The 18,352-nt window shown below is 29.8% G+C and overlaps 1 protein-coding gene across 2 annotated transcripts in view; it reads right to left on the bottom strand.

Moving 5' to 3' along the window:
- The window catches only part of LOC112682016 (vitamin K-dependent gamma-carboxylase), a 15,476-nt gene extending 1,661 nt beyond the window's left edge, over positions 1-13,815 (bottom strand). The window contains exons 1-8 of one of the 2 annotated variants that reach the window (XM_025552458.1): positions 13,619-13,815; positions 10,602-10,757; positions 8,707-8,872; positions 8,374-8,568; positions 8,094-8,257; positions 7,781-8,007; positions 7,248-7,379; positions 4,825-5,137 (exon numbers count right to left, since the gene is read on the bottom strand). In XM_025552458.1, the coding sequence (XP_025408243.1) occupies positions 4,825-5,137; positions 7,248-7,379; positions 7,781-8,007; positions 8,094-8,257; positions 8,374-8,568; positions 8,707-8,872; positions 10,602-10,757; positions 13,619-13,781 (1,516 nt within the window). In that variant the 5' untranslated portion in view covers positions 13,782-13,815. Of the gene's footprint in view, positions 1-4,824; positions 5,138-7,247; positions 7,380-7,780; positions 8,008-8,093; positions 8,258-8,373; positions 8,569-8,706; positions 8,873-10,601; positions 10,758-13,542 lie in introns of both variants that reach the window. The other variant, XM_025552460.1, reaches the window with a different exon arrangement.
- Positions 13,816-18,352: the final 4,537 nt, after the last annotated feature.

Here is an 18,352-nt window from a genome sequence, read left to right on the forward strand (position 1 = left end):
CCCCCCTTCGGTACGGCCCTGAACGTCTGCGACAGTCGACGACACCTCTCCGATACAGCATATACATTATATACAGTATATACATAGTATCATTGATCAGTGGAGTACGCAGGGGGGAGGGTTAAGGGGTTGTAACACCCCCCGAAATTTTCCCCGATGTCTAGGTTAAAATTTACAAATTTTATAAGTTTGAAATATGAAGAGTATTGAATACCTAGTGTCATTGATTATAGAATAGTCTATTCTATTATCAATGCTATTATTTAAGTCAAAATATATATTAAGGATTTGCATAATTTTGTTAATTGTAAAATGTATTATATTTTTACCTTCACCCCCCCTCCCCCGAAAAAAAAAATCCTGTGTGCATCACTGTCATTGATCTTTGATCATATTATAGGTATTAGATGATTTTAGCACTAAGTAAGATTACTATTCAGTCAGAAAAACTTAACAAAATAATAAAAATAAATAAATGTTCACACATATTTTATACTAAATAGTGTAAAATTAAACTAAATTTAATTTCGCGTTGGTAAACTTTTATTCATATCTTTTATATTATACATATTAAATTTTACATATTAAATGTATAAATTGGTGTGATGAAAATAAATAAAGTGCAAAAAGTCATAAGCATCTTAATCCTAATCATTATACTATTAAATAATAATTTATTATAACGAGAGAAGTTTATTTAGTGTTAACAATAAATTATAAAGCAATTAAAAATAATAATTAATAGGTACGATAAGCAAAATATAATATTTACACGAAAACTAATTGGTTATTATTTCTTCTCAATTCGGCCACATTTCTGGTGGATATGTTGTTTTAAGGCAATATAGTTTTTTTAAACTTAATACGTAATTCGTGAATTTTTGTAATCGTTTTTTATCTAATGTGCGGCGTATAATCTATAGAATTATCAGTAAGACAGTTTTCTGAATTTACTAATACATCCATTATTTACACTGAACGCGATATTATAATCGTTGACAGTTAAAACGTATCAAACGGATTTGTGGAAAAAGATAAAATTCGCTGACCTTTGACCATAACTAGATTCTAGACATTGTCAATTAATACATAATGTATAAAATATGAAAATTAATTAAATACGAAGTTATTTTAATTTTATATATGTAACAATTCCATTATAATATATGAACGAGTAGTAAGTTTCGATTTTATGAATAAAGCTTTTTTGCAACAGACTTATGTCATTTATATCTATACTTATATACAGAGTGTTCATAAAGTGTAAGAGTATACAATATGTAACGTTTAGTGATTATTGTGTTTTTCAGTAGGTATGGATTAATTATATACAATATTTATAAGACTGAGCAGTAATTTCGTTCAATACTTATGTTAGATACCATATACCAAGTACCGTGTACTTTATATTGCGATACAATTCTGGATAGTAACGTACATTTTGTATAGCGATACTATTAATCAAGTATTTTAAAAAAAGAGTTTATATTATACAGAAACTTAATAAATAACACAATATCGGTCTTATTATTTAAAATAAATGTATGTTATTGGGCCGTAACACATTTGGGTACAGTAGACCCTAAACGCAACACGTTTGGGTATAAATGAATACACCATTTGGGTACACCATATCTCTAAAAAAATAACACGTTTAGGTACATAGAACATAGATATTAATATAACATTTAGAAACACCCAGGGATAGACTGGCCTGACGGGACACCGGGACAAATCCCGGTGGCCCGTTACAATAATAGATTAAATGGCCTGATATTTTAGAAATTAAAAATATAGTATGACGATATTTTAATCGACAGAATCGGGGAAACATGTGAAGTTTTGAAAAAAAAACCTAATTATGTAAAAAAGGAATTACTTTAAGAGTTAATTTTAATATATAGGTATTATATTAAAATGTGTACACTGTATCTATAAAAAAAATATCTTATATATGTATAATATTTACATAAAATGTTAAAAATATTTTTTAAATAATAAAGGTTTTTTTATCATTATTATTTTTTTATGCATACTTATGACCAAATCGTTGGTCCCTTGTTAATTTTTGGCCTGGCGAAAAAAAATTGCGGGCCTGAAATATTAACCTAGCCACCCCTGGAAACACCTAGAAAAATAAAACTTTAATACTTAATCATTAATTTTAAATTTTTAGAGCCTATTAGCGTTATCCAGGAGACACCACTTGGAGGTTTGCTCTATTTAGTCTCCCAAAAATATTTTAGTTATTAATTATTATTTATTATATTTTATACTATTATACCATTATTATCAAATCTTTATATAAAATGTTTTTACCGGTAAATATCGGACCAATTAGGGATAAATGTTTTTCAGCATCTTTATCGACTTTATACTCCTCAAATTTGTTTAATACATTTGTAATATTATCCTAATCTCTTTTCTTTTTTTGTTTTGCACATTTTGTTTAATGCTATCTATTTTTAAGTACGATTCTTCTTGAACTTCAAATAAAATATTTATTACTTCAAAACAATTAGGATGGCAAGTTATAAGTCTTTTTTGTTTTTAATTTTACTTTTTAACTCTTTAAATTGTAATTATAAAATTCAGGTTATAAACAGATAATATTATTAGTAGTACTCTTTATTTGTAATAATTTTCAGCACACAGGAAGTAATACAAAAAAAATATAATGAAATATAACTTTTGACAATTTTCAATAAAAAAAAAAAAAAAAACTTGACGACACATGACGGACTCATTTGAATTATTTGCACCGCCACTATGTTTATCGATGTAAATTTAATTTCTATGAATGAATATAATAATATGTATAACAATAAATTTTAATTAAAAATCGTGTAAGCACTAACGTGTATTGGGTATATTATATATTATGTTTCTCTTTTCTCTATAATGATTATCCCTATGGCCTTAGGTATTGTACATTATTATAAATTATTGTTTATAACTTATAATAACTTCATACCATACAGTGTGTACTTATTCATAAATCGTTTCATATATATACACATGCAGTGGCGCAACCGGGGGGAGAGGGTTGTGACCTCTTTCCGAAATATGTAGTTAACTTAACTTTACTCCATTCTTCCACGAAACACCTCTCGAAATTCATTTTTTTCAAATATATATATATGTATAGACATGGTATATACTCTTGGAAACCAGGGGTGTGTTTTGGTGCTTTGATGTCTTATGCAATAATTTAAGATCATTATTTTTCCATTTTTAATTGTTCTAATGTCTTGACAGTAATTAAAAATATTAAAAATATTAAATAATTAAAAGCCTTTTAAAACGCTATTTATTTTGCATGTATGTCTTAAGATATTTTTCTTAATACATTGAGATGAAAAATATTGAGTAATTGTACACTCGTTGGACTAGTCCATTTACAAAAATTGTATCTTTACTATGAATTTATAAGACCCAACCATATTATGCATGAAATACGACTAAGTTGTGTATACTGTAATACCGTACTTTACGAGCACAACAAACGATTACAATTCATCTTGTATTTTTATTTTATAAATTTAAGCACTTAACGTTCGTATGGCGGAAAAGCGGGAAAACAGGCTGGATTACGTTGCATTTTGTTCAATCCGTTTACAATATATTTATCTAGATTCTAGATGAACGTATGTCGATAGATTTTCTTTTTACTTTTACTATTCTGCACCCTGTATATGTAACCGTGCAGATTCGTTGGAATAATTTATGCAGAGATTGGCACGGTATACTAATACAATGTATTACGACTATTACGCAAAGTGATACTACGTAGAATATGTTAATATTACTAACTCGCTGTAGCCCGTCATTCGCAAATACCTAGTATAGTTATTGTTATCAAACGTTGGTTCTATACGGCAGCAGTCATTTCAGCCGAATTCTTAATAAATAAATTAAAAAAATGTCTGCCGTCTCGTATGGTTTATTATTTAATGACCGTTGCGATTATTTTCGCTCTATGTTTATTGACATGGTGATCGGATTTAGTAATACGGTGAAAACAATGTTTTATTATTTATAATAATAAATTTTACTCTCCCGGTGTCTCGGAAGGAGAACCAACATCGTTTGATTTTGTTGCCGGTTGCTGGCTGTCAAATAAAATAATTCGTTGCGCTCTCACCAAAAATTACAAAAGTTTTAGTTTCTGCTTAACATAGGTTGGGTACATGCTCTTTCAAGTTTGATTTATTTCCCTATGAGCTAGCTTAGCATTGGATTCTTTTGAAATTTAAAAATTAAATGTTTTAAGGTGTTAACTCAAACGAGAATTATTTGTGGACGCTAATTGATACATAGTTTTGACATAACTATCGCATCAAACGTGAAAGGCCCTACGAGTCTATAAATTAAAGTGAATTTCAATTTGCTGTTTAAGATTGAATCAATTTCAAAATCTAAACATTCACTTAACAAATCGATTTCGATTTAGTTTGTACTATAGGTGAGATACAAAGTAAAAATACAGGTCTGAATATTACATTCTTAAGTGATAAAATAAACAATAGTAATAAATCACGGTTTTCCCTTCATGGTATTTTTCTGAAATTTTGAGATGCAACAAAATGTAACACCGTGCATATTATTCCTATATATTTTTATAGGAAATTCATAAGCTCTAAGCAGTGTGGAACGGTGTATAGGGGAGGAGTGCGTGAATACGAAGTAGGTTGGCCATCTGACCCGTGTGTTTTTATTTTATTATATGTTGCACTTTAGATGTATTCTATAAACAGTACGCCGGTATGGCTTTTTATTATATATATTTTGAACAATTTTCGTGCTATATATAATATTTTATACCTGGAAAGTCGGCGAAAAACAACAGGTTTTCGTTGGTTTTGCGCTTCGTGTCCACAATCCAAGGTCGCCATCGGTCTAGATGTTGCATTAACGGCATAAGCCACGGCGCGGGCGACCAGGGCGACCAATGGGCGTGCAACAGGTCTGCTTTCGGGTCGACTAGGCGTTGGTGGAAACGGCCGTTGAGCGACCCCCATACGTCCATCCGGACCGACATGTTAGCGCTTCGGTCGGGCATGTTAGTGGCCACGCACTCGGCGAACTGTGGCAACATGTCGCCGTGTAGCGCCCACTTGACGTTGTCCGTCCAACTCTGCGGCCACAAATAACGGTAAGCACAAGACGACTAAAAACACGTTTGCAACACCGTAAAGTGTCGAGTAAAAGGTGCGTGAGATCTAGAATTTTTAACCCGTAGGGAAATCGATGAGTACCGGGGCCATTTGAAATTGGTTCGCGCCAGGTAGATCGAGATGGAAAGAGGATTTTTTTTCTTGTTGAAATTTTAGTTCGATAGTTAAGTGTTAGCATTTATCGAAAAAACCGTTCAGTTTTGTCAACCGAAAAATACTCCTTAAATTATAACATAGCATGGCCACACATGGCATAGAGTAATTAATTAATATAGCTACACAACAGCCCCGTGATGAAGATTATCGAACTAGATATTTTCATTTGAAATGTTCATTGATTAAATATTGTCACACATTGAAAATTGAGTTATCAAATATTAAATTAGTAATATTCAGTCTCAAATAACTGTCAGTATTTGCTCAGTACAATATGGACGTCCGTGAAGTAAGCCTAACCAAGTTGAAGAATTCTCTCAAAATTAGCAAAACCCATATTTTGCAAAACTATAATAATAATTTTAATTAATTTCAAAATATTGGTGTTGGTTTCGTGTAAGTCGATTAAATTTTTGGGGCTACCTTTATACGAACGTACATTGATATGTTTGGTATTTATAACACCATTTTATATATGTAGATTAGTATCTTGATAAACCTATAAACGTTAGGAATGTTAGGAAAGTAGGCATGATCAAAACCCGTTGGCGGCTAAAAATATAAAATTGAGCGATCAGAGATTTCTTGTACTTTTTATAGCACTTTTGAGCAGTACCATATTATTATCGAATATCAGTACTGGGAATCCAGTACAAAATAGTCAGAATCCTACATATATACTAGTACAGACATCAATACTGGCTGCTAGTAACGTGCCAGGAGCAGACAATGGCGTAGTACTACGTCCATTACGAATTTTCAGTGGGAAAACTTGATGGGGAACGGTACAGAATTTCGTTTACCGAATAATATTCTACTCGTATAAATTATTTTATGCGTAATATTTGTAGTTAGTATATGGGTATTAAGTTATAATAACCATGAATAAAATGAGTTACCCAACAATATTAATTTGTTTTTCTGATATCCAAACATATTAAATTTGAATATTTTTATCTTTTGAACGTATGATCGGTAGGGCTAACCTGTACTCGTATTAGATTATAATATATTTTATGCCACTTTATAAAACCCGTTCCTAACTAAAAAATAGTCAATGTCGTTTGGTCGTATTTTATATAAGATAATTAGCCTCATTCGGGGAAGAAATAATATTACAAAATTATATTATTAAGAATTAAAATAAAAAATAGCAATTTGTTTAAATATATGCAAGTGAATTGTTGTAAGAACAAAATATATAAAACACGAGTTCACTATTAAAGGGTAATTAGATATTTCTAGAAACCATTGTAATATAATATTTGCGTAATACATTAATATGTTCTTTATACGCGGTTAATGTATATGCGATTATAAATCTAAATAAATATTTTAGTGCCATTCAATTATGGTTTAGATTTAAACAAAAGTGAATTACAAATTTTAGTTTTATAAACACGATATGAATACAATACATTAAACTATGAAAATATGTAAGTATATATTTCTACTCATCGGATCAAATTATGATTGAATAAGCCTGAAGTATAAAGTATTGTAGCTCTTTAGTTTTATCCAATTCGGGTATATGTTTCTCGATTGTTGAGTATCTTTAGCATACTCGAAAATACTATGAATTATGATTTAAAAAGTATTCAAAATACAAAACATTTATTTTATGATTGAATTTGAAATTATTTTGCTATTACTTAAAACTGTTACATCATTTATCAACTCTATCGTTGGATTCAATTTTGTAATAAATAAGTTAAAATAGGAATTATTATTATAATTTCGACATTTTCAAATACACACGTCAAAAAAAAAAAAAAAAACTAAAAAAACTATAAAAAAAATTTCAGTTTGTTGCCTTGAACTTCGAAGAATCATCACACGATTATAATACTTTCATTAGTCATACATATTATAATAATTAAATCATTGTAAGATAATAAGTATGCAGTATATTACGTGTGGGTCCAAGAAGAAATATTCTCGGCGGGCGTGATCCACCACCTTCACTTGGATCTTGGCCACGTCTATGTTATACACCATCATGTCCCAAGAGTATCCGTACAAGCCGTTTCGCCATCCATTGTAACCCTGAATGCAATATTCAATGCATTACGGTTATATTGTCACTCCCTGACCACGTTACATTGTATATTTAGGGGATTTATCAACATAAACTATTCTTTTTTTTGTCCGTTCAACGGGCCGCGGCACATCGTTGTATTCTAGACGTATTATTTGTTTGCAGACATACTAATTGATTCAGTGGTGTGATAGGAATTTTTGAAGATCCGATTTCAAATTGGTCAAAAGTTATACTCGAGATAGTCTTTCTCATATTTTCAATTTTTCTCAAGCTCCATAAAACTGAGCGCGATAATTTTGGATTGTTTTCCTTCGAATAGTTGTAACGATTTGAATGGTTAAAAATGAAGTGACGAATATAAAAAATTATGTTGTTGTTACATAAATATAACACGCATGCGTCAAACCTGCGTTATGAAATGCGAGTACGGCAAGAACAGCTGAAGAATCGTGTACGCGCACAAGCACGCAGTTATTGCATTCTGTTTGGTGCGCGTCGGTAGTTTGTAGACAGCGAGCATTGGCTTTTGGCTGTCATTTCGGCCAATCCCGGCGAAATCTCGCAACACTTTCGACGTAACCGAGGGATTGAAAAACACTGGTAACATTGCCGCGCAAACATACGGGAACATACCTGCGCAAACGTGTATATGTGTACGTGATACACGCATAATAATCGTGTTATCGTGTGTGATTTTTCTTTTTTTTTTTTATACTCGCCTATGGTAAACATCATGGCGTTCATGGAATGGAAAGCGAGCAAAACCACGGTGGTGAGCGGTCGAGTGAACCGGAAACATAGTCCGAATCCCGAAAACAGGTCGATGACAAACCCTCCGACGTGCACTATCCAGTGGTCAACGAATTCGGCCGAGAAGACGTATCTGTTTGGATTTAGTGCTGATAGTTATGATTTAATAAGTATCTTAGTCGCATCGAGTTGAACCCGAATACACTTTGTACGTATCATATTAAACACTTAGTACAGAACTATACGCACCTAAACGGTGTGAAAACGTGATGGCGACCCAAAGACATCACCGAGTAACCCCGCAACCAGTCGGGTTCAAATTTTTTCAAGCCGGCCACGAAGTACATGATAAAAAACTGTATTCTTAGCAATAGATAGTTCCAGCGGGGCACCAACGACGACTCTTCCGACGCGATCTTTCGTCGCTGCCAACTGTCCGCGGACCTGTTTTATATTGAAGTGAGTCAAACCTATGTGGTAAATCTATGAATAATTCGATAAAGAGATACGGATGTGTGTTTATTAACCCAAACATTTATCCTTGGAAGGTACAAAATAATGACAGTATACTGTGTTACTCGCCAATTTCGATGAGCATCCGTCACGGAGAATATAACAATCAATAAGCCGAATAGATACGAATGATTATTCCACGAGGTTTTATCCGCCAAGAATATATACCAATAAGAAATTGCATACATGGCACAACTTGTCCGGTACTGGAAACCAGTGAGCATACCAAGTACACCTATAATATATTGTACCTGAGTTACTAACAGTGTAATGATACAATCAATAGTTCGATAGGAAAATTATATTATTTTTAGGTTATACGGCATGATTGGAATAATATTTTAAATTTAAATTGATCTGCTAATGATTTAAACTTAAAATTATTACCATCATCATGATTAATCACACATGATGCGTATAATCTATTTTTAAAATAGCAAAAAAAAACAACTTCTCTTTACAATAATTCTTCCATCTGTACTTGTGGGTTATATACAGGGTTGCAAAAAAAAATTGTTTTTTTTTTAAAAACTTAAAATACTTTTATTTATTTAAAACAATGCTTTTTTATGTTTTAAACAGTTTTTAATTGTTGTTTTAATTGTTGTAATTGTCGTCAGTTTTAAACACTGTTTAAAACTAAGCTTTTTTTTAAATATTTTTCCTTAATGAGATAATTACTCTCAGATTTTTAGTCAGAGTGTGAACAGGCAGAGGCGTATTTAGGGGGGGGGGGGGGGTGATATGGGTGTTAGAACACCCTCCCATCGACCATATTCTATGGTATTTCATCAAATTGCAAACTTACAGTATAATTTGAATAAACGTTGTATACAATTTGTCGATTTTACATACACTATCTTAATATAATCATTTTCATTAGTATAATAATAATCCTGGATACGCCACTGTGAACAGGTGAAAGGTATTGTTTTTATTACTAATATTAATTATAATTAATTATTATTAATATTCAATCACTATACAACAGATTAGATTATAAACAGTTTTGTATAAAAAGTACTAATTCAGGCATTTCCATATTAAATTTGATTAATTTAGCTCCAGCTCCAGGTATCTATTTGGTAAGGGGCCCTGGTCTTATAATTTTTGAGAGGGCCTACCGGAATTTTCCCAGTATTCCGGTAGACCAGTACGCGCCTGTATGAGCTCAATTTTTATGGTATCGATATCACGAAAACTGTTTTATAAAGATTACATTTATAGAAATATATAATATACAAAAATAAAATTTATAAGGTTCGCTTAATAACGATTGTCATAAACTGGAGAGGAACCAGTGTTTCCCAACTTTTAATAAAACGTGAACGTGTATTTAATAGAGAATATTATCTGATTTCTGAGTACAAAATAGTAAATAAAATTTTACTATTTACTGATTTTATCATTTGATCATCGGACAAAGAATTGCCGACTTTTTAAAATTTCTTAGAGTGGGGCATTTGCCATAGTCTGCTCACCTCCCCCCAAATGACGCACCTGTTTGATTTACAAGAAATAATTCTAAACAGGATCTTTCTTTCTACTTGTTGAAGCCATTATGATACGATAGTCAATTAACAACTAATAACTAAACCCGGGTATTGAATAGTTGATTAGAAAACGGAAAATTTAAAAATATTCGTATCTCCCTTATACTGAGTATAAGGTCTATGGTATCTTCAACATTTTTCTGAAAATTTGACCAACTGTTAGTATGTTATATATTTTTGAAATTTTTGACAATATGAAATAATTGTCTTTGAAAACTCAATAAAAAAACAGATTTTAAACGTTATGTTATACGAGTAAATAATTATGTATTAAATGTTTAAAACAGAAGGTTATATTTAAAACGTTTAAAACACATGATTAAAACAAATTATTTTAAACACTTTGCAACCCTGGTTATATATTAGGCGATATTATGTAATATTAGGTATATTGTATACAATATACTATACCCGAGAACATGAACGCATATGCTAGACACATCCACCGGCCTGGTAATGGTTTGATAAAATCAAACAGTGGAAAATAGCATTTTGTGGGTTCCATCCATCGTTTATCGGCCCGACAAAATCCTCGTTCATCCATTGTGTCAATCATCATCAGCAAGCCTATATTACACAATTAGAAACCTACATTAAAATATATTTATTGATCTATTGATCTGGCTAGTTTTTTATATCATATGTAAATTTATTATTTCCAGATTCGTTGACGAGTCCACCTTGATTTTCCATTTATCCAGTAAATAATTACCCCAACCATTGTTGGTGCGTACAAGAGTGTATAGGTCCATAGAGAAAAAGGGATTTTTCTTGTGGGCCATCGTCCTATATTATGTCGGTGGCCCACTCGATACCATAAATTTTTTCATGGAAATTTATTATTTTTTTTTATATTTAAATTATTTATATTAAATTAGGATGAGTAAATACAATACATTTTTATAAACAAATTTTTTTTTCATTTTGGTGGCCTTATTAAAATATTTCCTTGTAACAAAAAAAAGGCTGTATACTAATTGCGTCCCAAAGATATCAACGAAAAAAGGTCCAATCCGAATTGCGGCCCGAGTTAATTTTGGGTACAGACGAGTTGCGGCCCGGGTTTTCTAACTATAGATAATTTAATCTTGACTGATAAAATATAATCACAATATAATGTAGATATCAATAAGTATACCTTAGTCTCCGCTTTACTACCGCTAAGAACGTTCCGTCGCTTTTCTGTGCTGTTCTATTTTAATTTATTTATAATGTGGAATTTTGAGATTTTGAGTGAAATGTTAAGTGAAAAAAATCGTAGTATATATGTAATCGATGGATATAAATTTCGTTTCCATAAAAATTTAAAAAATTATATTGATCGATATAGCTGTACTAAAATGACTTGTAAAGCATATATTCATTTAAATAATAACGTAATAATAAAAAAAAGTTTTAAATCATGAAAACCACAAGAAAGATAGTGTTGAAACATTAAATAGGCAGACTGTAAGTAATCAAGTGAAATGTAAAGCTGTTGATGATATTAATGAGAAGCCAAGTAAAATTATTCATAGCCACTTTACACAAGACGTAAACACTTCGACAACATATGATTTAACATTAATAAGAAAAAATATTCACCATGCTCGATCATCTATTATGCCAAAGTTACCTGTGGACTTGATTGAATTACACATCTCTCTAAATAATATGAGTCATTTATTTGTTACAAATCGTAACGAAAATTTTTTACTTGTAAATGACAACACGTCAAACATTTTATTATTTTCTACCGAAACTAACTTAAAATTTTTGAGTTAATTTGATACAATTTTTGTAGATGGGACCTTTAAAAGTTGTCCGAAATTATTTACCTAAATGTTTACAGTTCATGGTTTACAAAATGGTAATTATTTACCACTCTTATTTTTTATACTTCCCAATAAAGAAATTAAAACATATAAAAAGGCTTTTATGCAATGTAGCAAACTCAACATAAAATTTTTACCAAAAACAGTTTTTGCTGATTTTGAAAAGGCGATTCATTTAGCTCTATTAAAAGTTTGGCCTTCTATTAGTTTAAAAGGATGCTGATTTTACTTAGTCCAAAGCTGGTGACGAAAATTACAGACAATTGGCTTAAGTAGTGAGCATAAAAAAAATACCGAAATCGGTAAATTTTTAAAATACTTTTTTGGTTTACTGTTTTTAAATTCGAACGATGAGTGACTGTTTTACAAATTACATAATGGCTATTCAACCAAGAAATGAAAAAGTAGAAATATTTGTTGATTATATATTGGAAACATACATTTCAAACGAGTCCAATTTCCCTCCTTTTTTATGGACAGAATGCTCGGCGTCTATTATGCGCACTACTAATAGTTGTGAGGCTTTTCATTCGAAATTCAACGCTTTGTTTTACAGTACTTATCCTAATATTTTTGTATTCATCGATGTTCTGAAAAATGTACAGAAGGATACCTATATAAAATTAAGAAGCACTCACTTAAATACTCGCAGAACAAATATAATTGAAAAAGAAACATTTATTAGAAATACTATGAAACGGTTAGAAGAAAACCAAATTGACAAATTTGAATTTATACAAATACTATCATACAAGTATTTACCAGTGCCATAATACATTAGAATTTTACTAAATTATACTAACATTTTTAACTTCAATAAATATCATAAACTTTTTACCAGTGCCGAAATTTTTTAATAAAAAAAAAAAACATTTTAATATCAGATTTTAATGTCAAAAAAATTTTTTACCTTTAGAAATATCATATATGTTTTTACCAGTGCCATAATACCTTAGAATTTTACTAAATTATACTAACATTTTTAACTTCAATAAATATCATAAACTTTTTACCAGTGCCGAAATTTTTTAATAAAAAAAAAAACATTTTAATGTCAAAAAAACTTTTTAACCTTTAGAAATATCATATATGTTTTTACCAGTGTCAAAATGTTTAAATAAAAACAAAACATCATTTTTAACCTACCTGCAGTATCTACTGATGCTACAGACAGTCCTAAGTCTGTATAAAAATGTGAAGGAAAATGAAGCTTTTTAAATTTAAATTTATATATTTAAATTAATTTAATTTTAAATATTGGGCCGCAATTCGTATGTAACCCAAAAAAACTCGGGCCGCAATTCGTATGCATCCCAAAAAAACTCGGGCCGCAATTCGGGAGAAATTTTTACCGCGGGACGCAATTAGTAGCCACAGTCGATTGTAGCAGTCGATTGTCTCTCCCAGGGAAGACGGTACCTACGAAGAGTCGTTAAACACGTTGATGGATTTTTTTTTAAAAACCATGTTCGCGCACAGGCGTTGATCACGATAATTTATGTAATGTGCGCATACTCTCTTTAACATTTATTCGGTACCTCAGGGGCAACGACGTAGAATTATTTTTCACCATCTTTATCAATGTATTTCCACATTATGTCCGGGAACACTCACTGAAAGCCATGCGCAGCGCGGCCAGACACTCGCCGTCTTCGGGCTGGAACAGGTACGCGACCAACCGATGCCACGCGGTCGCCAACCGGTGCGGATGCGCTGCATCTCTCCTGGACCGCGTTTTCGCCTCGACAACCATTTCCGCATCCGCGTCCTCGTCCATGACTCGAACGCGCACGAATGAACGTTGAACAGTAGAGTGTAATACGCTCGTAAATAGCACTGGCGCGAGCGGCGGACGAAATTCAATTTTACACGTCGTTACGTCCGCACAAGTGATTGACGTAAAGATTGGTCGATCGAGACACGGCCGTGACGTGCTGGACCCAAAACCATTACGTCGTAATTGTTATTTGTTATTTAATTAAAAGCCATCGCCGTGAACCGTCGTCGCCGTGGGCCAACCACCCGCGAACCCCCCTCCCCCCAAGACTGATGGCGCAATATCCATACAACCGCGTCCGAGGTGTGCACGTCGTTCTCGGTTTAATCCGACGGCGAGACGGGACGTCGAATTGATAAAACCTAGTTGTTAAAATAAAACTATAACAATTATCTTAAACGTATACGTTTTAACATTCTTCAAAATATATACCAGTACATCATAGTCGATGTGAATGTCAAGTCAACACAATTTTTTTTGCAATTTTTTCTTTTTGCAAGAATAAATAGGACATTTGCACCGGGCCCACCGACAAAAAAAAACAAGTACAATTAGTTGTTTAATTTTTAATCATAATTTAGGAACAACTAAATCATAGATGATTAACAATGACGAGATAAATAAATTTGTAAGAAACATTATATTTTGTTATATTTTATTATATTGTAGTATAACAGCTTGATCTGTACTCAATAAATTTTAATCATACAATATAAATCGTTACAATGTATAATTCAATAAAAATTATTAACATTTCCATTGTTCAACGCTAAACGTAATACATATCCTTAATATATTTCGTAAATATATTACGTACAATATGTTTGAGAACATGTTGATAATTATGAAAGTGAATCTATGGCACTTTTAAATAAGATTATTTATTAAAATTAAAAGTTCAAGAAAAACAGATTCCAAAAAGTAATAATTTAGATACTGATTTAGAATAAATACAATGGGATTCAAAATCGCAGTTTATTAGTATGGTTAGATTAGTTTAGGTTAGTTAATTTTATAATTTGTGATAGAAATATCATCTGAGTTCAGTAATTTCAAAGTGGTATACATTAAAGTAGAGAAAAAATATGGAGTTTTCTTTAAAGAAAATCCAGATAGAAATGAAAATTATCTATGAAATTAAATCTATATATTTTTTGACGAAGCTTGCTACAAATTGTTTTGGTGAAAGGTTATTTTCAAAGAACAGATAATAGATTACAATCTACATAGGACTAAAATAATTTAGACTCTAGGAATATTATCAATGGAAAGTGGTGACACAATAAACCTGAATTTTAATGATATTATTGACAATTTTTTTTTAGAAAAAATCGTAAAAATGTTTGTGAATACTTGAAAAAAATTTGTCTTGGAAATATTTATTTTTATAAAAATATTAAGATTGATAATACTAATGGTTTTTTTTAACGTTTGCATTTTAATTTGTAAACTTTATTATGAATATTAGTTAACACGCTGAAAATGTATTATAAAAGTTATATTTTGTATTTTTTAATAATTAAATTTTAACAACACAATTGAATTCTATAATTCAACACTAATAAGCCATAAATAATAAAAAACATTTAAAAATATTTTATTAATTGCTACATTTTATTTTAGAATTGAAGGACAAAGAGATAGATGATTTAGAAATAAAAATTTTAAATTATACTGGGCTTATGAATTAATCAGGATATGAAATTGGGGCTTAAATCACTGTATAAATCATAATAATTATCATATACAGATGTTCGCCCACATAGTGCTTTACATACTTACGTTATATATCGTAATAAAACTGATGGGAAACATCACTTCTAATTGTATGACTTGGCCATCAATGCCATTCATCGCTTTCGTTTTAAACTTTGTTCTAATAATACAAATATACAATTGAGGATTTTAAGTATTAGATATTTTATGTGTAACAGTGGCACCCACACATTATATTTAAGTGTAGCTTAAGCTCCACTAATCTTTAGGGTTGGTGAGAACATGGGGTCTAATGATCTTGAACATTAATCACCGAACTTGAATAATATAATAATAAATAGTAAAATTAAAATTAAAAATATTTAAATGCTTAAAACTTATAAATTAATATATAGAAAAATAAACAAATAGTTTATATATAAAAATAAATAAATAAATAAAACCTATATTAGTCATATTATTTATATTATTTATAGTAGTCATGATTTTATTTTTTCATGGTCAGTCGTTATTTTATAGACTTTGTGTATACCGGACGATGAATTTTTAATTCAAAACCAGTTGTACTTTAAAAACATAATAATGTTCTAAACAATGCTTTTATTTCTTTATTCTTTTATTTCTGTATTTCTTGTACACTATTTGTTTATTTACTAATATATATCTACTAATTTACGAGTATTAGCCATTTAATAATTTTTAATTTAAATTAATTTTTTTATTATTTTATTATTTATTATGGTAGGCCAATTCAATATTCAAATTCAGTCAATGAACAGGATTGAATATTTTAACAAGAAATTAATGAATGCCGATTTAATTATCTATTTGAATCGCGATTTCATTTTTTTCATATTCAGTTAAGATTTTATTGACTTAACACGTACTTGACGATGAGTTTTTAAATCAAACCGGTCATACTTTACAAATATAATAATATTTCAGGTTAAACTTTAATTTATTTATTTCTCTATTTAAAATAAATGTTTATTTATTTACTCATCCATTTAATTTGACTGTATGGCATATGATTACAAAAAATCAATGGGTAATAATTTAATAAATTTAATATGTACCTGATTGATGATTAGTGGTGGTAAAAGTGGTGGGGTGGTGTATGAGAAAATATTTAAGCCTTACTAATTCAAAAATCTATAGGTGCCACTGTTTGTATTCATATTCAACATTTAATATTATAAATGAAATGTGTATAATTTTATTTTAATAACTATTAATGGGTTTATGGTAAATATAATAAAATAGGAATAATTATCATACGGTTAATAAGTTATAATAAGGCGTAGGTAAATTGAGTCCCAGACGAATTTATCTTTTTTCAAAATAAGTAAACTGAGTCCCATGTATGAAATTTAAAGAGGTAAATTGAGTCCCTCGTATAACAGTCAAAGCGGCAAATTAAGTCCTGTCTAAAATATTTAATATAATAATTAATTTTAAATTTATTTAAATTATAAATATAATCGTTGATATGGTTATAAATTCACCGAGTACGATAGGTAAGTGTTATTATGTGACATTTTTATAAGTACCTAACTATCTACAACAACGCTGGATTTAATATGTGATAACTGATAAATGTAAGTTTAATGTACGTAGTATACAATTTTGTTGATATAATTAAAAGTGTTTTAAATAAAAAAAAAACTGCATTTCACCATATTTTAAATTACCGCTTTAATTTTTATACAAGAGATTCAATTTACCGATTTTATTTTTATATGTGGGACTCAACTTACCTTTTTTTTTTTTTTAGATAGGATTCAGTTTACCTAAAATTAATAAAATGGGATTCAATTTACCAAACCCGTTATAATAATAACATACGTAACATGAAACATATATATCATAATAATTTGTATATTTAAATTTAGATAATACAAACGAAAAAATTTAATAATCATTTTATTTATAATTTATATATATGTAATAACAATAATAGAATCTGAATTAAGGTCGAAGACTATTGATTTTATAACAAATTTAGTAATACATTAAAAAAGTATAATGTACGAGTATTTTATGACGTAACACTATATTGCAAATAAATTTGTACATATTTTTACATTATAGCACCAACAAAGATTATGTTGGCAAGAAAAAAAAAACTCTCACAAACTGTTCAAAATAACAATTTAACGAATTGGATAAACTGCCAAGTGCTGTAACATTTTGTTATGCATTTTTTTTCGTCTAACAAATGATCGAAATCTATTTTGATTTACTTTCAAAAATATATCTATGTTTTAGCAAGTTATTATATATATATTATAAAAACATTTCGTCGGTACATTTTAAAAGTTGATTGTATTCGACAGTTTCACTATATTTTGGTACCAACAAACTTGTTCATCACGCAATAAAAAAATGTGTGAAAACAATGAACGAAACCGTTATTGTTGAGTTCTACAAATGTTACATTAGTAAACGATTTGAAGCTTGTTAGAAAATTGAAACGACGATTTTTGATTTTTCAAAACGTAAACGTAGCTATTTAAAAATATATTGGTATGCATCAGATTTCACTACCAACATGATTTTTAATCACGTAAGTGGTGTACTTTTATAACTGTCCTACAACATTTTCATAAAATAAACATTCCATCCAGACAAGTTTCCGGTTTATCTAGTATAATATTTACGATATAATTGTTATGATGGAGTTCAATCTAATATCTATTCCAAGACATTTTTCGACATAATTACAAGTATAAAGAATTTTATTTTAGACAGATATTTGCACTAAATAATTTGTATGGAATAAATTATCGAAATAATTTTAGATTGAAAAACATAATTTTGTTAACTGTTTACCTATAATTTTAGTATTTTCGAAA

This window comes from Sipha flava, unplaced genomic scaffold (assembly GCF_003268045.1).
Source record: "Sipha flava isolate LNK unplaced genomic scaffold, YSA_version1 1_pilon_pilon, whole genome shotgun sequence".
In the NCBI taxonomy this organism is placed as follows: domain Eukaryota; kingdom Metazoa; phylum Arthropoda; class Insecta; order Hemiptera; family Aphididae; genus Sipha; species Sipha flava.